The 20757-nt window shown below is 45.2% G+C and overlaps 1 protein-coding gene across 1 annotated transcript in view; it reads left to right on the forward strand.

Moving 5' to 3' along the window:
• rasa4 (RAS p21 protein activator 4) overlaps positions 1-20757 on the forward strand; it is a 243581-nt gene that overhangs the window by 55426 nt on the left and 167398 nt on the right. Inside the window, exon 5 of the mRNA XM_078548425.1 lies at positions 9509-9638. Coding sequence (XP_078404551.1) covers positions 9509-9638 — 130 coding nt within the window. The remainder of the gene's footprint in view (positions 1-9508; positions 9639-20757) is intronic.

Consider the following 20757-nt stretch of genomic DNA (forward strand, 5'->3'; position numbering starts at 1 on the left):
CCTCTCATCCTTCTAAACTCTAGTGAGTATAGGCCTAAACTGCTCAATCTCTACTCATAAGACAAGCCCCGCATCTCTGGAATCAATCTACTGAACCTCCTCTGAACCGCCTCCAGTGCAACTACATCGTTCCTTAAGTAAGGGGACCAAAACTGTGCACAGTACTCCAGGTGCGGTCTCACCAATGCCTTGTACAGTTGCAACAACACTTTCCTATTTTTATACTCTATTCCTTTAGCAATAAATGCCAAAATTCCATTTGCCTTCTTTATTACCAGCTGTACCTGCATACTAGCTTTCAGCGATTCATGCATGAGGACACCCAGACCCCTCTGCACTGAAACATTCTGAAGTTTCTCTCCATTTAAATAATAAGTCACCTTTTTATTCTTCCAACCAAAATGGATAACCTCACACTTATCCACGTTAAACTCCATCTGCCAAATTTTGGCCCATTCACCTAACCTGCCCATATCCATTTGTAAATATCTTATTTCTTCATTGCAACTTACTTTCCCAATGGGGAGGGGAGGCAGAACCTTTACCTATTAGGAGACCTATCTCCAGGGTATTTAATTTAATAATAAAAATATCTGGAAAAACTCAGCTTTTGTTTTTATTTAATTTAATATTGAGTTAATAAAAATGTCAGCAGTTAGAGTGACCCCAGCAACACTATGAGTTTGTCATATTTCAAATGGATAATTCCCCGTGTCTGTAATGTATGAGAGCAGTGATAAATATGCCCGACATGAGCTATTATTCTTGGACACATCCAATGGAAAACAGAATAGTTTTGGTGGAGATTCATGGAAAAAATGCTGCGCAGCAAGTTAAACATGCACAGACTATTGGCAGAGCTGGGGTTTGTGATTTATGGAGAGGAATAATGGTGTGACATAGACTCAATGTAAGAGTGCGAGAAAATCTCAGGACAATGAATCACTGTTAAACATGGAGATGGTCACAGAATGAGTATGATACCCTCGCATAAACAGTTCCTGAAAACTCAAGCAGCTGTCATACCTATGGACAATTTATTTGGACACACTTGCCATCTGGGACTTTTCCCAAAACGCAACCAATATTTCACAGGAATTTTTTTTCCATGCATTTGAATTCCTTCCATGTCCTTTACTAGCCTTAAACACTGGGTCAAAAAGGTGCAATGTGGGAAGAAATAGACATAGAAGTGTTTTCCCATCACAGTTACAAGGCTTTGGTTAGAATCATCATCTAAGTTATTGGAACTGTCCGTGTTAGTGCTGATTTTGAGCAATGTTGCTAAGGTTGGACAGTGGAGAACCACTTGACATGGCAGGTTCTCATATTGCCAGCAGGTCTTCCAGAACTGGCTTTTTCACACACAACGACCCACAAAACATCAGAAAAGCATACAACTCAAAAAATCCCCCCCCCCAGAAACCGAGTTCCTGAATAAAGGCCAGGTCAATGCTCCAATGCAAATTTTAAAGTTACATTCCTTCCTTTCATAGCATTGTATTTCGGAATCCATTTCTACGTGCCGTAACAAGTGACTGTTGCTGGTGGTGGTTCACTTGGCAACCTTAGATGCTTGGCAGATGCTCGAGGAACATTGAGATAGGGTGGGGATGGGTTTGGTAGGTTTTCACTAGGCCTGACTAGCAGAAATATGCTTGGAGCACCCAAAAAGTCACAGGGAAAACTTGCCAATCAGTTTCTGTTCCCAATTTGCATATAGACACACCACTCCGCAGCACCCACCTATTTCATGTGGTAAGCCATTTTATGATGCAGATCAGGACCAAGGATGTACACAGGACCCCAATTGCCATTTTGGGAGGCAGCTGAGTAGAGCATGACCTGTACTTTACTGCCTTTCGGATGAGGCATTAAATTGAGACTCCTCTGCCCTCTCAGGTGGACGTAAGAGATCCCATGGCGCTATTTGCAGAAGAGCTGGGGAGTTTTCCCTGATGTCTTGCCCAACATTTATCCCCGAGCTAGCATCACTAAAGCAGTCATTATGTCTGCTGTTTGTGGGAGCTTGCTGTGTGCAAATTGGCTGCCTGCATGACAGTAGTGATTATACTTCAAAAGTACCTGACTTCTGTAAAGCACTTTAGGACATCCTGTGGTTGTGAAAGGCACTATATAAATGCAAATCCTTTGTTTCTTATCTCTTTGAAAAATTATGTAGCCATTATGACCATTATGTAGCAAAGAATTTAGCACAATTTGTGTCAGAGGAACTGGAAAGATGGTCTTTGTTAACAGCATACAAAGTGATGAATTACTGAAAAAAATGAAAAGTGACTAAGAGCTTTTTTATTGCTGAAACTGGGTTAAGTGCTTATAACTGATGGTCTGTTGAAATGCAGATGGTAGGGTTTGCAGTATTATTCTTTAGTGAAATTTTAGTGTGTTTTAGTAGATTTAAAATAAAAAAATAAGTCTTTTATGTTTCTTTAGACAGGTTGGTCATTGGCGAGCAAGTGCTCCAGACCTTAAGCACAATATAGAAGTCATCCCATGCTCGCCAGCAGCTTTTCAGCGTGTTCTTTGTTGGGTTTTAGCTGTAGGTGATCTGTCTAAGGGCAGATCCTCTGCTCATTTCCCCATGCCTTGAAGTCTTGCACTTTCCTCAGCAGTTGCCCTTAGGACCCTCCCATTTTCAATTTCAATGGGCAATACGACCAGGAGAAAGAACACATGAGGTGGTTTCCCATTGCCTTCCTCTTGTGTTGTTAAGAAAACCCCAATTCCCTTTCCTGAAGGTTCCTCTGTCTGTAAGCAGCCTTGCCCTGTGAGGTTCTAGCTTTTCCGCCATTACCATCGAACATTTGCTGGTTCCGCTTGGCCATGGCTGGTAACCCTGCACACAGGATCCTTACCTGTGCTTGGGGGAAGCACTGAAAAAACGAAAACAGACTTTCGGGGAGAAATGCTAACAATCTTCTGGCGCTCATAAATCGCTGGCCATGCAGCACCCCCAGAACTAACTTTCCACGGCCCCAGCAGCCCTGACGGAGCTGGGTACCCATCCTCCCAACAGTTCCATCAGAACCGGGTCTAAACTACTCCTTGCATCTTTCATACTCCCATCAACTTCATTTGTAACAATTGTCACAGCTCTGGGTAGTGAGAAACATTGCCATTTTCAGCACTGCCTGTGTCTGGAGCAGCACCTGAGGAACAGGAGTAGGCTATTCAGCCTCTCGAGCCCACTCTGCTATTCCATTAGATTCTGGCTATACTTCAACTCTATTTTAAACTCTATTTATCCCCAGATACCCACACCTAACAAAAATCTATCAATCTCAATCTTGAACACTCTAATTGTCTCTCAGTATCCACAGTCTTTTGGGGGACAGAATTCCAGATTTCTACTACTATTTTTGCCTAGTGGCCATTTTCATTCATAAAATGAGCCACACTGGCCAGCAGGCGAGTGGAGGCAGGTCAATGAGTGTAGCTTGGCTTTTGGCAGGTTGCGATGGTGTTGCCAAAAGCAGTGGTGCGGTTTATCTTCCCGCTCCACCATGACTTTCCCAGTAACGCTACAGTACACTTCAAACAGTGCAGTATTCACACCCTTAACATGAACACGAGACTTTGCAGACAAACTGAGAGAAATTGCCAGGTGTTTGGACAGTACCAAGCAAAGAGACTGACTGTTTATCTAAGGAATTTGTCAGTTTTGACAGCCAGCCTGTGCTTCAATAAATTTTCTTCCTGGTGTTCACCCATGCTGCATATCGACCGACAATCATTCATCTCAGTGTTTGTTTATCCAACAGCACCGAGACATTCTGCAATACTCGAAGGCTACAGTTAAACTATGTCCTGAAGTTTGTGTTCGCTATGATATGTTGCTATCACTCTCCCCTCTCAGTCAGAAGGTTATGGGTTCAAGTCCCATCCTGTGGGCCTGAGCGCAAAATTGAACTGACACGCCACTGAGGGACTGCTGCATTGTCCAAGGTGCCGGCTTTCAGGTGAGACGTGAAACCTAGGCTCTGTTTGCCCTTTTGTGTGGATGTTAAAAATCGTATGGCACTATTTGAAGAAGACGAAGGGAGTTCTCCTCAATATCGTGGCCGATATTTACCTCTCAATCTGTCATCGCTAAAAAACAGATTATCTATCATTGTCACATTGCTTTCCATGGGATCTTGCTGTGCGGAAGTTGGCTGCCACATTTCCCACATATTACAGCAGTGATTATACTGATTATACTTCAAAAAGTACTCCATTGGCTGGAAAGCGCTTTGAGATGTCGTGTAAGGCTACATAAATTGAATTTTTTCTTTCTCCTTGATGTCATTTTGCAGCACTCTATTTAATCTGTTTACTGAACACTTAGTGAGTTGTAGGGACAGGGAGAATCCAACACCTGTGACCTCTGTTACACTGCATCAACTTTACCCACAAAATTAAATGGGTCAGCTGCTATTGGACTCCCAGGCGTGGTGGGTTCCAGCTGGTGAGAATTGAATGCCAGGAACTGGACTGACCTCAGGTGTCTCCAGTTTGGATGCAAACATTGGCACAGGCTGGCGTGCCAGCTGCTCACCAGGGTGTAGGTTGGATCAGTTTCACCAGCTAGCTGGTTGGGTGGGTGTCCAAATTGTGAACTTTCCCATCACAGGCAATATGGTGTGGCAGCTGGCAAACATCGGGCTCCCCTCCCGACCTCTTCCCACACCATCTAACCAGCCCTTCCATCTCCGGGTCTGCACCCACCCTGCAAAAAGGCCCGGAAAATTCAGCCCAACCACGCAGTTAACTGTTTCATGGTGCAAAATGCCTGGCTTTATATTTTTTTCAGATGAGAGATAGGGGGCTACTCTAAACAGAAAATTGTTTTTCTAGATACGCCTACTTTTTGAGCGACCACCTGCAGATATTGGTGGGAATGCAGCCAATATTATGTGATTTTTGACACTTTCTCACTGCAGTAATTATAGTTTTGATAGACTGTAGCTTTAAGAATAACCCTGTGTTGTAAGATCACATGATCTGTGTAAGCCAATGAGTGAGCAGAGTGGGGAGCCTCGAGGGGAGAGTCCTTTAGTTATAGAGTTAGATGCACACGTAGCTGCTGTCTTGTAAATAAAGTTTCCACCAAGAAAAGTTGTCTGGAAAATCAATTCTATAACACTCACACAGGATGATTATCCCACTCTCTCACTAACAGAAGCTTAATTGAGCCTTTTACTATAGTAGCGAAGTCTTTAACATTTGGCCTATCTATCTTAATTAAAAGTTTCTTAATTCAAGTTTTTTGATTGCATTTTAGCTTTAAATCAACAGTTATTTCCTTTAATGAATTCAAAACATTCGATAGTTTCTTGTGACTTTAAATCACAGGAGCACACTAGCAAACACATTCTTCCCCATTTTTGCTGACAAACACCTCCACCCCTTCACTCCCACTCGCCCTCCACACCCCTCCCAGTCACCCCTCCCTGTCACCCCTCCCTCCCCGTCCTCCCCACCCACCCCTCCCCACCCCTCCCTGTCACCCCCACCCACCCCTCCCGTCACACTCACCCACCCCTCCCCGTCACCCCCACCCACCCCTCCCCACCCCTCCCCGTCAGCCCCACCCACCCCTCCCCACCCCTCCCGTCACCCCCGCCCACCCCTCCCCGTCACCCCCACCCACCCCTCCCAGTCACCCCCACCCACCCTTCCTCACCCCCACCCACCCTTCCCCATCACCCCTCCTCACCCCTCCCCGTCACCCCCACCCACCCCTCCCCACCCCTCCTCGTCACCTCTCCCCTCCCCATCGTCCCCACCCATCCCTCCCCACCTCTCCCCCTCCCCACCCACCCCTCCCCACCCCACCCCGTCAACCCCACCCACCCCTCCTCATCCCCACCCACCCCTTCCCACCACCCCCACCCACCCCTCCTCACTCCCACCCACCCCTCCTCACTCCCACCCACCCCTCCCCATCACCCCTCCCCGTCACCCCCTCCCCGTCACCCCCACCCACCCCTCCTCACCCCCACCCAACCCTCCCCACCCCCATCCACTCCTTCCCACCCCTCCTCGTCACCCCCACCCACCCCTCCCCTCCTCTCCCCACCCTTCCCCGCCCCTCCATATCCACCCCTCCCCGTCACCCTTCCCCATCTCTCCCCGTCACTCCCACCCGTCCTCCCCTCCCCACCCCTCCACAATGTCCTACCTCTGCACTAAACAGAAGTTTTGCTGCTGGCGAAACATTTATTTATTTTAGTGGTTTCAGTGGGGAATATCTCCACAGCGGCTGGTAAAATTTAGCATCACAGTACCTCAGTTCACAATCACAACTGAATACAATTCACACAACTGAACCAGTGGCTGTTAGCTGCCCAGTACACTTTCGCTGTACTCACTCTCCTCTTGTTGGCCAATACAATAGGATCGCCTGAAGAGACAGGTTAAACCCAGGAAAGATCAGAAGAAAGAGTTTGCTTTTTTGCAGCGCCTTTCAGGACCTCTGGATATCCCAAAGTGCTTTACAGCCACTGAATTGTTTCTGGACTGCAGTCGCTAGTGTAATATAGGAAATGTGGCAGCAAATTTTCACTCTCAATGTCCCACAAAGAACAAAGAGATAATGGCTGGAATTTTCTTTTTGCTGATGTTGGTTGAGGGATAAATGTTAGCCAGGACACGGGGACAGCTCCTTGTAGCTATCCTTCAAATAGTTCCATATGATCTTTTACATCTATCTGAGGCCTTAGTTTAATGAATCATCTGAAGCACCCCTGACAGTGCAGCACTCCCTCAGTCCTGCACCAGAGAATGAGCCTGGATTATATGTTCAAATCTCCAGGGTTTGTAATCACAACCTTCTGACTGAGAGGCGATATCATTCAAATTGGTGGAGAATTAGACACCTTGGGACCACAGTCTCTGGTACTGCGCTATCTTTTTTATTGAGGTGATGGCATAGTGGTATTGTCAGTGGACTGGTAATCCAGAGACCCAGGGTAATGCTCTGGGGACCTGAGTTCGAATCCCACCATGGCAGATGGTGGATTTGAATGCAATAAAAATCTAGAATTAATTCTAATGATGACCATGAAACCATTGTTGATTGTCATAAAAACCCATTTGGTTCACTGGTCATTGCTAAAGATGGTTGGGCTGAGGACACTACCCTGAGGAACTCCTGGAGTGAGGTCATGGAGCTGAGATGACTGACCTCCAACAGCCACAACCATCTTCCTTTGTGCTAGGTATGAGTCCAACCAGTGGAGAGTGCTCCCATTGCCTCCACTTTTGCTAGGGCTCAGTCAAATGCTGCCTTGATGTCAAGGGAGGCTGACTAGTAATCCAGAGACCCAGGGTAATGCACTGGGGACCCATATACAAATCCTACCACAGCAGATGGTGACATTTGAATTCAATAAAAATCTGGAATTAAAAGTCTAATGGTGACCATGTTGGAAGAAAATCTGTCCTTATCTGGCCTACATGTGACTCCAGGCCCACAGCAATTTGGTTGACTCTTAACTGCCCTCTGAAATGGCCTAGCAAGCCGCTCAGTTGTATCATACTGCTACCTGTGAGTTTGACTCCACATTGGAAATGCCTGACGGCAGAATCAGCCCTTGTAGTTGTGGTGTCAGTGTGAAGGTGAGAGCTTTAGGCTGAATACTCCCTTTGAGGCTGAGAGCCAGACCTAGCAACAGCTGAGCAGTAAGTAGAGTTATCATGATCAGAAATGTTGGGGTGTGATTTATCACCCGTAATTGGGCTGATTTGATAACTGGCAAACAACAAGGACTGGGTATTCCTGTGGGCTTGGGGAAACCCGACTTTGTCTAATTTTGCATCCTCCGGAATGCACGTGTGACTTTGCCTGGGACACAGTGGTTGGGCTCATTTTGTGAGCTGTGATGGAATTTTTGAGGAGTGTGAGTGCGGAGGTGGTCCAGTAAGAAGGCCCACCTTGGTTCTCCAACACAGCAGCTGCCAGCTCCCAACATAATTTAACTGTCCCCTAAACCTCGCCCCTCAACCCCCTCACCCCAATACCGTTGCCCATGCCATCCCATGTCCCTCGGATCGCTCATTCCACCTCCATGAACCCTATATATCGTTCATAGCCACTCACATATTATGCACTATATACAGTCATCAGGAACTATGCAATAGCAATGGGAATTATTTTAAAATAATTCAGAAAATATTAAAAACTACTCCAGTGCAAAAAATTATAATCCTTTAAGTGTGTATTAGGTTTTTGAACAAACACGAAATTACATAAAAGGCATATCCTGTTATTATAGCCTTTTAAAATCATTCTTGGATCAATAGACCATCTGCTGATCTGAAGCCAAATACAGCTTTTGAAACCAAGCCAAACATTCATAATGGCTACAGCTGTCATAACAAAAAGCTTCCAGCTATATTGCATGAAACTGACAGAACAGAATGGTGTCCCATTTCTATTTCAAAGCAGAATACCTGTCAATCAATGGCGAGGAGCAGCTGCATAGCTTTTCTTCAACTTTCAAAAGCAGGGTTTTTTAAACAATTAGAACTGTCAGTCAATTTAAATCAGCACAAAGCATGACAGCAGAGGCGGACATTACATTTTTACTTTACATTTTCTAATGCATTGAAGCACTTCGTTCAATGGAAAAAGTCCTGTAATGCATTGCAATACTTACACAATGGTGGTCAATGTAAGGTTCAACTTACCTTTGCAGGAGGATCCCTTTGAAGAATCACTGCATTAAAAACACATCTACATTACAATACAGAATCTAATAGTGGCTTTTGAAGGTGTCAAACATTTTACACTTACTTTTCAGAATGTTCCCCACTCCTTAGCAGGCTTCCTCCTGTGGTCATGAACTCTCCAAGGAGATGTGTTTTTTTAAGACTTCCAAAAACCACACCAATGCATGAAAATTGTGTGTGGGGTGAAATACAATTTTCCTGTGGTCCTCACAATGGGGACCCAACCTCGGAAGAGGTGCATGTGTGTGTTTTGCGCCCAAGACCTTCCTGAACTGCGAAGAGGCCACATGAAAATGGTGTGGGGTGGGGAAGGCAATGGAGATTTGTTTCTCCAGCAAAAAAAAACAAAGTTCAGCATTTCATGAACTGATTCGCACCTCCATTGGGAGATGAAAATCTGTCTTCCAAATCTCAAGTTAATGTTGTTTGTAATATGGATTATATTGTGTAATCTAATTATACCACATTTTGGATGAGCAAATCGAAATTAAAATGATAAAATCGCATTATAAATTTGAATTGTAAATGGGAACTGTATTGACGTGTGGATTAGGGAGCACTCATGATGTCTACAACCCATGGCCAGCTGTAATAGTCTACTGTCAATTTGACATCACCTCTATGAAATTATGTGAATAAAAAATGGAGTTGAGGTGCAGGTCAACCATGATCTGATTAAGGGGCTGAATGGCCTATTCCTGTTTCTATGAGCTGTGCATCTTGTTTTTCCTACATTGCGAGCCCTCTGAACTATTTTTGTTTGCTTGTTTAGGTGTGGACAGCTGGATGTGCCTGAGTGAAATTGACCCGGATGAGGAGGTCCAGGGGGAGATCCATCTTCAGATCGAGATCTGCGGTGACAGCTCAACACGAAAGCTGCGTTGCCATGTGTTTGAAGCAAGGTAAGGAGGGTGAAATGAACCAAGTGCCTGTGAGATGACCCATTGAACTCTTGTGCAGTTGGAACACGCATTCTGGAGTGCCTCTTGCTAAGAGTGTTCATGAATAGAGCTTCCCATGGGCCGGCTGGCTTTAAAGTACTGATGCAGAAAAACTTTGAAGTGCAGGAGGGAACCATTGGCTTTGTGTCAAATAAGGATTGAAGACAAATTGTACTTGCAGTCAAAAAATGGCGTGTGTTTTATGTTTTATATAATTGAATTGCGTTGTTTGTGCTTGCGCTCTATGTGTGTGTGTGTGTTTGTTGTTTGTTGTGTATGTGCTTGTGCATGTGTGTGTGTGTTAGCTGTGTTTGGTGTGTGTGTGTGTTTGTTGTGTGTGTGTGTTAGCTGTGTTTGGTGTGTGTGTGTGTTTGTTGTTTGGTGTGTGTGTGCATGTGTGTGTTAGCTGTGTTTGGTGTGTGTGTGTGTTTGGTGTGTGTGTGTTTGTTGTGTGTGTGTGTGTGTGCACGCGCTTGTGTGTGTGTTAGCTGTGTTTGGTGTGTGTTTGTTGTGTGTGTGTGTGCTTGTGTGTCTGTGCTTGTGTGTGTGTTAGCTGTGTTTGGTGTGTGTGTGTGTTTGTTGTGTGTGTGTGTGTGTTAGCTGTGTTTGGTGTGTGTGTGTGTGTTTGTTGTGTGTGTGTGTTAGCTGTGTTTGGTGTGTGTGTGTGTTTGTTGTTTGGTGTGTGTGTGCATGTGTGTGTTAGCTGTGTTTGGTGTGTGTGTGTGTGTTTGGTTGTGTGTGTTTGTTGTGTGTGTGTGTGTGTGCACGCGCTTGTGTGTGTGTTAGCTGTGTTTGGTGTGTGTTTGTTGTGTGTGTGTGTGCTTTTGTGTCTGTGCTTGTGTGTGTGTTAGCTGTGTTTGGTGTGTGTGTGTGTTTGTTGTGTGTGTATTTGTGTGTGTGCTTGTGTGTGTGTGTGTATGTGTGTGTGTTTGTGTGTGTCTGTGTGTGTATATATATGTGTGTGTTTGGTGTGTGTGTTTGGTGTGTGTGTGTGTGTGTGTGACTGGAAGGTTTTATTTTGCTCATAACCAGGAAACTGTTGCTTAGTCATCGTGGAGGCAATTATATTTTGGAGAAGTGTTGTAAAGTGTAGAGGTTGGATATGAATCTTTTGTTTGTTAGCATTTCGAAAATCCTGTTATATTGACCACACAGCACTTACTGTAAGAAAGTAAGAACATAAGAAATAGCAGCAGGAGAAGATCACATGGTCCTTCGAGCCTGCTCCGCCCTTCAATATGATCATGGCTGATCATGGGCTTCAACTCCACTTTCCTGCCTGCTCCCCAAATCCCTTGACCCCACGAGCGACCAAAAATCTGTCTATCCCAGCCTTAAATATATTCAATGATGCCACATCCACAACCCTCTGGGGTAGAGAATTGCAAAGATTCACAACCATTTGAGTGAAGAAATTTCCCCTCATCACAGTCCTAAATTATTGACACCTTATCCTGAAACTGTGTCCGCTTATTCTAGATTCCCCAGTCAGGGGAAACAACCTCTCAGGGTCTACCCTGTCAAACCCCTTCATAATCTTGAATGTTTCAATGAGATCACCTCTCATTCTACTAAACACCAACGAATATTGACCCAATTTACTCGGCCTCTCATCAGAGGCCACCCCTCTCATCATTGGGACCAATTTAGTGAACCCTTGCTGTACTGCCTCCAATGCAAGTATATCCTTCCTTAAACTTGGAGACCAAAATTGCACACAGTATTCTTGGTGTGGTCATACCAAAACCCCAAAGAACTGTAGCAAGGCTTCTTCCTTCTTGTACTTCAATCCCCTTTCAATAAAGGCCACTATGCCATTTGTTTCTTAATTGCTTGCTGTACCTGCATGCTAACTTTTTGTGTTCCTGTATGAGTACTGCCAAGTAACTCTGAGCATCAACATTCACAAGTTTCATTCTTTTAAAACTAGTTCGCTTTTCTATTGTTATGAGCAAAGTGAATAGCCTCACATCCCCACATTATACATATTGAACTGAATTCCCCCCCCCCCCCCCCCCCCCCCCCCACTGTTGGGGGGGGAAGTTGAAGGGTGGGTGCGCACAGGTGCACTTCCGATTGGCGCCCCCAATTGGAGGCATGGCGCCATTTTACGTGGGCGGGCCAATTAAGGCCCACCCAGCGTGATGCCCACAGGGAAGCGCTATGTGCTTCCTGTGCGGTGGGGGGGCGGTTGGGGAGGAATCCCAAAATCGAGAGTGCGCTCTTTTGCGCGTACACACGAAAGAGCGCACTGATCTCCCTGAGGCTACGCACTGCCTCAGGGAGATCGGCTGTAAATGTCAAAAACCTTAAAATAGAAAAATAAAATTTCTCTAACATGTCCCCTCATGATGTCACAGGAGTTGGGACATGTCCAAAATTTTCAAAAAGACTTTATTAAAATTTTTAAAAAGCTACATGAAACCTCATCCTGCCCGTGGATGAGGTTTCATGCTTTTTCCAATTCGCGCCAGGGCTCATGGCCTGCCCGCCAACCTTAAGGTTGGACGGGCAGGTCCTTTAATTACTTAATTGACTCTGTCAATGGCCCCCCCGACGTCACTGCGCGTCATTTTATGCGTCAGCGAGCGGGCCCCGCTGCCACTCGCTGGCGCGTAAAATCCTGCCCATTATATCTGCTCCCTTATTGTTCACTCAATTATCTATATTGCTTTGCATACTCCTCACAGCTTGCATTCCCACCTAGCTTTGTATCGTCAGCAAACTTAGATACATTACTCTCTGACTTTTTGTCATTAGTATAGATTGTAAATAGCTGAGGCCCCATCACTAATGCTTGTGGCACTCCACTAGTCACAGGCTGCCAACTTGAAAATGCCCCATTTATCCCTACTCCCTGCTTCCTTCTATTAACCAATGCTAATATATCAACCCCAACTCCACGTGCCCTTAACTTGTGTATTAACCTATTGTGTGATACCTTATGGAAATCCAGGTATACTACATCTACTGTTCCTCTTTAGCTACCATACTAGTTACACCCTCCAAAAATCTGAAGAAATTTGTCAAACAGGACTTTCCTTTTGTAGAACGATGTTGACTTGTTCTAATTGTTTTATGCCTTTATAAGTGGATTGTTAAGGCTCATTAATAATAGATTCCAGCTCTTTCCCAATGACTGTTGTCAGGCTAACTGCTCTGTAGTTCCCTGCTTCCTCTCTGTCCCTCCTTTCTTAAATAGCTGTGTTACATTTGCTAGCTTCCAATTTGCTGAGACAATTCCAAAATTTAGGGAATTTGGAAAATTATAGCCTGCACATCCACTATCTCTGGAGCTATCTCTTTTAGCATCCAAGATGTAGGCCATCAGGCCCTTGGGACTTTTCAGCTTTTAGTCCCTTGGGCGGAATTTTACGACAGTGGGATTTTATGTTCCTGCCAAAGCCAATGGAGTTTAGAATGGCTCGCCGCATTTTATGGCCCCATCCCCACCGTCATGTGGCCGTAAAGTCCCGGCCCTTGAGTTTCTCCAGCACTTTTTCTCTGCTGATGTTAATTAACTTAATTTCCTCACTCTTATTAGTCTCCATGCTACCCTCTATTTCTGGTGTCTTCTGAATTCTACTGTGAAGATAAATACAAAGGCCCAGATTTTTGCTCCTGGTTCGGGTGCGCAGAGACAGGGGAATTCCTGGCTCTGTGAACATGTCCCTTTAAAAATAGCTGCCCACAGGTCGGAGTTTTGTTCCAGGAGCACGGGCTGCAATGGAAGTAGGGCCCGCTGCCCCGGAAAGAGTACAGAGGCTGTCAGCTGCGGGGGTGAGCTGGCTGGAAGGCCTGCCTCTGTGCTATGGCTGTGCTATGAAATAACTTTCACAAAAGAATAAAACTAAAAGCATCCGTCCAGCCCTCACCACTCACCACCCGCCCCACACACACTCCCTGTGCCCCATCCATGTTAACCTATGTCACCTCATGCCCCCTACCCACCCCCATGGCCCCTCATACTCACTATGCAAACCCATGCCCCTCTACCCCCCTACCATGGACCCTCATGCTCCCACGCTTTCACATCTCCATTGTCCTTTATAGCCCCTATGCCAATTTAGTGCCAACTTATGCCAATCCATGCCCCAAATCCACTATCCTTTGCCCATATCCCTCCATGCCACCTCACCTTTGACTGCTCCTTGACAACTTGACAATTCATTGACAGCTTGACAGTTCTTTGACAGCTGGACAGTTCCAATGAGTTGGGCATGAAAACTGCATAACCATGTTCACTTTTAACAATCCCAAAGGGCGCCTTACATCTCCCAAAGGCGTCCTGAAACCATATCCAAAGGGATACCTTACCTCTAAAAAGGAGTATGCTGGCTAAACAAATCCACCAAGTTCAGACCTCCTCTTACCTGGTCTAATCTGAACACTCCGGGTTTCACACTCCTGGCCTACGAAACTCCCACTTCAGCGGAGACGGCAGTAATTTAAGTGGCCAGCTGCCTCTGTAAACTGTGCATGCATGAACCCTGGTCTGACTCCACTCCCGGTCCTTGCAAAAATGGAACATGCTATGTTCAGGGTGGGACTTAGAATTTTCGGCCATTTCTGGGATTTTTGCCATGACAGAGAGCCTCTCCATTGTAGCGAAAATCTGGGCCAAAATATTTGTTCAGTGTCTTTGTTATTTCTCATTCCCTGTGATAATTTCTCCCCATCGTTTTGGCTATTCTATTAAGTGATAATGCCCAGCCTTTAATTGAGGATCTTATTTGGTTTCAGCCATTTCCCATGCAGACGTTTTAGGAATTTCAGTTGTATCAGTGGCAATTTAAGAGGGAATTTTTTGATTACCATTTCTTGATATGGAGACTTGCCTGGCAAGAAACAACATTTGGAAAATTTACTCTTAAATTATTTTTGAAAGCTATGACTTGTTAATGTTTAATCCAGGACCACCTTTGTAGAAAAGTAAGTGTCAGCACTGAATGAGATGCAGAGTGTTTATGACTAACTGTGTGTTGCTGTCTGGTGGATTTATCCAAATTTGTATTTTAATTTTTAATAGTATTTTAAACTGCATTTGAAAGTAGTCAGATCAGTTGTTTCTTGAATTGGACAAGATAAAAGGTTAGAAATTCTGGTCAAGTACGTGTGGGGATAAATACATACCTGTGTGGGTGTCCTTACATGGACATTAATCTGTTGATGTCTAACTCACATATAGAAGCAGCATACACAGGAAGGCAGTACAAGTACAGTTTAGCAACCACATGTTATCTTTACTAATTGGAATTTGTACTCTGTGATCTCATATCCAAGTCACACACCATCCTGATTTTAACATGCGTCTCCCATTCCTTCGTCACCGGTGAGGAAATATACTGGAATTCCTTACCTACGACCACTATGAGAGCATTATCACCACAGCAAAGGTTCACCACCGCCTCCCCAGGGCAGCAACGGATGGGCAATAAATGCCAGCCTTGCCAGTATCGCCCACATCCTGAGGCCAAATATATAAAGAAAATCCTTCTCGGGATGTGTTCAAGATGTAGACTTAAGGATACACATTAAAATGCAATTCAAATCCTATTCATTTGTGAGTTGGGGATTTAGGACCTTGAGACATTAGAGTCTGAGTTCACTCTCCAGTCTGTTCTGACCTTTCCCACCGGCTTTCCCCTAAGATGGTAAGCTTCAGCTATCTTAATTGAGTCGCTGCAGTGTGAGAGGGCAGATCCAGTCCCGGATATTTCTGGCTATTTCAGAAGGCTACTTTATGCTGAACAAATCTCGGAGTCATCAGCTGTTAATTGTAATTCATCACTGCTGACACAAGACACAGCTTACCATGAAATGAAATAGAGATTCGATTCTGCTGCCCACCCTGATAGGCATCAGACTAACTGGGAATAAAGTCCAGAGATTAATCAGCAAGTCTTTATACTGTCCAAATTCAGAAGTCAAGTGACTGGTTCCTTAATTACAATGAAGTGCAACATTGTTCACTTCCTTCTCTGTAAGATTTGAAGGCATGAAATGAGGTGATCGAACAAAGGCAACATGGCATTTTAGTGGCAGTGATGTGTGCACCATGAATAGTATTAGAGTACATTTTGAAAAATCAAACACGCATAAATGATCAACATCAGATATTTTTTGCCTATAAATCGGTCTCGAGTGGCCTGGTTTTCACAAAGCAGGTTTGGATTTGACGTTCTGATGTTGAATCTTGGCATTGCCGTTTCTTAGTTGAATGGCCAGCTTTAAAGACAATTTCATGTGAGGTTTATCAAAGTACAGCTGCTGCCAAATATTGGGTTGCTCTTTCTGTGACTCAAGGGTTAGTTACCCAATTATCTATGTACTTAAAATTTCACTTCTTGAATATACAAGCTGTGCACAGACTTTACTTCTCGTATCATACTTTATAATAGAATGTTTTGCAATTGAAAATCTTAGATAAATATCTATAATGGATAAAGCCCGATCTAAATGTACGAGCATTTTGCCATAGCTTAAATTTACACTGGGGCTGGGGTACTCAGTGCCTGTGACCAGCAGTACGTGTGACCAGCAGCGCCTGTGACCAGCAGTACTTGTGACCAGCAGTGCCTGTGACCAGCAGTACTTGTGACCAGCAGTGCCTGTGACCAACAGTACTTGTGACCAGCAGTGCCTGTGACCAACAGTACTTGTGACCAGCAGTGCCTGTGACTAGCAGTACTTGTGACCAGCAGTGCCTGTGACCAACAGTACTTGTGACCAGCAGTGCCTGTGACCAATAGTACCTGTGACCAGCAGTACCTGTGACCAGCAGCGCCTGTGACCAGCAGCGCCTGTGACCAGCAGCACCTGTAACCACCAGTACCTGGGATATTGTGGTTTTCTGTCCTGCTGTGGAGTGTTTGAAACTTAGATGAAATTGTCCACCAAAAATTTCAGAGACCCCAACCAACCTTTTTAACCATTCATTCTCCAGACATGGGTGATGCTTGCAAGGCTGACATGTATTGCCCATCCCTACGTTGTCCTGAAAAGATGGGCCTTCTTCTTGAACCAATGAGTTGGAGAGATCTGGCCCAACTGTGTGGCTTGCTGCATCACTTCAGAGTCAAGTTAAGAGTCAACCACATTGGTGTAAGATTGGATTCAAATATAGGCCGGAGCAGATCAGGGCAGAAGATTTCCTTCCCTATAGGACTTTAGTGAGCTAGTTGGGTTTTACAACAATCTTAGAGCTTCATGGCCACTTTTACTGTTCCTAGTTTTTTTTTATTTCCAATCTTTTTAAGAACTGAATTCAAATTCTCAAACTACTGTGAGGATTTGAACGAATTGATGTGGAAATCTTAATCTACCTCACTGGACAGAATGCCCATGGGAAAGGGTGGGAGGCTGGTTTTCCACTGGACAAATACTAGTCTTATACTGACTTCATCTCAGGTGGGGGTGTAACACCAATGTTGCAGCGGATCTTGTCAGTTTCCTGATAAGAGGATTGGGTTGAAATTGGCCCCTCTTCTCTGGGCTACTAATTCATACCTCTTTCGAAATGCAGCCTTCTTTTTACCATTTTATTCATTCAAGTATGAAATTTGTTTATTTCATTCATAACTTAAAAAGTAATGACATTTATGACTGTAATTTGCATCTGTATCAATCATCAGAGCAATATATGAGTGACAGCCTTGACAGCTGTAAGTCAAATTGTTTGAGTGTTAACATTGTTCCTGGGAAGCCGGGTCCAGTAAGGGAGGTCAGTGGCAGGCAGAACTTGCAGTTTAGATCCAATTATTAAGAGGGATGTGGAGGCAGCCCGCTCCACCACCTCCATCCCTGAGGAAACAAAGTCTGTTGAACTTGCACATCTTTGCAAAAATAACCCCAAGTGCAACTTCCTACTACCCCAAGATAAAAGCAAAAAACTACAGATGCTGGAAATCCAAAACAAAAGTAAAAATACCTGGAAAAACTCAGCAGGTCTGGCAGCATCTGCGGAGAGGAACACAGTTAACGTTTCGAGTCCGTATGACTCTTCAACAGAACTAAGTAAAAATAGAAAAGAGGTGAAATATAAGGGGGGTGGGACAGGTAGAGCTGGATAGAGGGCCAGTGATAGGTGGAGATAACCAAAAGATATCACAGACAAAAGGACAAAGAGGTGTTGAAGGTGGTGATATTCTCTAAGGAATATGCTAATTAAGGGTAGAAAGCAGGACAAGCAAGGTACACCCAAACACTCCTTTCAAGTGAAGCAGCATTTCACTTGCACTTCCCTCAATTTAGTCTACTGCATTCGCTACTCCCAATGCGGTTTCCTCTACATTGGAGAGACCAAACGCAGACTGGGTGACCGCTTTGCAGAACACCTTCGGTCTGTCCACAAGCATCACCCAGACCTCCCTGTCGCTTGCCATTTCAACACTCCACCCTGCTCCCATGCCCACATGTCCATCCTTGGCTTGCTGCATTGTTCCAGTGAAGCTCAACGCAAACTGGTGGAACAGCACCTCATCTTCCGACTAGGCACTTTACAACCTACCGGACTGAATATTGAGTTCAACAACTTTAGATCATGAACTCTCTCCTCCATCCCCATCCCCTTTCCGATCCCCCCATTTTTTTCCCAATAATTTATATAGAATTTTCTTTTCCCACCTATTTCCATTATTTTTAAATTGTTTTATCTCTACCTTTTAGCCTATTTCGATCCCTTCCCCCCACCCCACCCCCACTAGGGCTATCTGTACCTTGCTCGTCCTGCTTTCTACCCTTAATTAGCACTTTCCTTAGATAATATCACCACCTTCAACACCTCTTTGTTCTTTCGTCTATGACATCTTTTAGTTATCTCCACCTATCACTGGCCCTCTATCCAGCTCTACTTGTCCACCCCCACCCCCCACACCCCCCACCCCCCCTTAAACCAGCTTATATTTCACCTCTCTTCTATTTTTACTTAGTTCTGTTGAAGAGTCATACCGATTCGAAACGTTAACTGTGTTCCTCTCCGCAGATGCTGTCAGACCTGCTGAGTTTTTCCAGGTATTTTTGTTTTTGTTTCAGATTTCCATCATCCGCAGTATTTTGCTTTTATCTTAGTGTTTAATTGACTGCCACTTCTCTTCAAGGAATGCCTAACTTGAAGAAGTATTGCTCTTCTCTCCAACAGGATTTCCGTATCTCTCTTTTGCCTTGTTCACCTCCGTTGCTTTCCATTTCTCTCCTGGTGTTTGACAAGGTGTTTACTAATAGCCACTTTCACAGCCATATTTCCTTCCTCAGTGACTGTCTCCGTCTCCGACTTACCCCACGTGGATTTCAACTGAAGTTCCATCCCTCATGTTTCGAACCCACCCAGGATTACAGGTATCTCCGGGACATACAACGCTCCTCGGACTGCTGTTCTCGTCGCATTCTGAGATCCACACTCAGTGCCATGCGCCGCCATATGGACACACTTGACCTCTCCCTCCTGCAGCACCGCCGCACCCTTTTTCAAAGCTGCGCATGCCCCCAGTTTCATTTTATTCTTCGTCTCATCCGACGCCTCAACAAGAAACTTTGTCTCTTTCTTTCAGGTGCAAAGGAACGCAAGCTCCAACAACTCATCGACACCAACACCCATCCAGGACCCTCCACCCCTGCCTGTCCCTCTGTCCCCACCCCGTCTTCCAATCCCAGCCCCGGCCGGGTATTCACCATACCCCCTGACCTTCCCCTCTCCGATGCTGAACGTTCAGTGCTCAGCAAAGGACTTAGTTTCATACCCTTACGCCCTCATCTCAATGAATTTCGGGCTCGGCACGATGCTGAACTCTTCTTCCGCCGCCTTCGTCTCCGTGCTCACTTCTTTGGGCAGGAGTCCTCTCCCCGTTCAACGGATCCTTTTACCCACCTCCAATATTCTCCCTCCACCTGGACCCCTCCCTCTGGATTCTTACCTTCTCTTGATCTTTTCATTGAGAACTGTCGGCGTGACATTAGTCGTCTCAATTTCTCTGCTCCTCTCACCCAATCTAATCTGTCTCTCTCTGAACTTGCTGCACTCCGTTCTCTCAGGTCCAACCCTGACATTGTCATCAAACCCGCTGACAAGGGTGGTGCTGTTGTTGTCAGGCGCACTGACCTCTACCTCACGGAGGCTGAGCGTCAACTCGCAGACACTTCCTCCTACCTCTCCCTGGACCATGACCCCACCACAGAACATCAAGCCATTGTTTCCAGGACTGTTACTGACCTCATCTCCTCTGGAGATCTCCTTTCCATAGCTTCCAACCTGATAGTCTCCCAACCTCGGACTACCCGCTTCTACCTCCTACCCAAAATCCACAAACACGACTGTCCCGGCAGACTGATCATGTCAGCCTGTTCCTGTCCCACGGAACTCATTTCTTGCTATCTTGACTCCATTCTCTCTCCACTTGTCCAGTCCCTTCCCACCTACATCCGTGATTCCTTTGACGCCCTACATCATATCAACAGTTTCCAGTTCCCTGGCCCCAACCGCCTCCTCTTCACCATGGACGTCCAATCCCTCTATACCTCCATCCCTCACCGGGATGGTCTGATGGCTCTCCGCTTCTTCCTCAAACAGAGGCCCGAACAATCCCCATCCACCACTACTCTCCTCCGTCTGGCTGAACTTGTTCTCACACTGAACAATTTCTCCTTAAACTCCTCTCACTTCCTCCAAATAAAAGGTGTGGCTATGGGTACCCGGATGGGCCCCAGCTATGCCTGTCTCTTTAACTTGGATTAAAATAGATATGTGAACGGCTTCCATGTTCTTAGGATATTTCAAAGCACCTCACAGCCAATGGACTGCAGAGAAATCTGAGGTGGGAAGTACTTCCACATTTACTTCTACAAAGAATAACAAAGAATTTTCTACATGTGTGCTCAAATTTCCCAGTGCGTGCGGACAAAGTTCTGTGCCAGAAGTGAAAATTTGAAGTGACGTTTTATAACCGTGCTTGGTGGGAGTGAGTAAAGCAAATGAGTTGTTGAGTCATATTGAAAGGTCAGTATTAAGCTGAACTAGTGAGGTAGCTCCGCAACTTTCATGCTGGTTGATGCGGCAGTACTTAGAATACCGTGTACAGTTCTAGTT

Source organism: Cetorhinus maximus, chromosome 9 (assembly GCF_964194155.1).
Source record: "Cetorhinus maximus chromosome 9, sCetMax3.hap1.1, whole genome shotgun sequence".
NCBI lineage: Eukaryota > Metazoa > Chordata > Chondrichthyes > Lamniformes > Cetorhinidae > Cetorhinus > Cetorhinus maximus.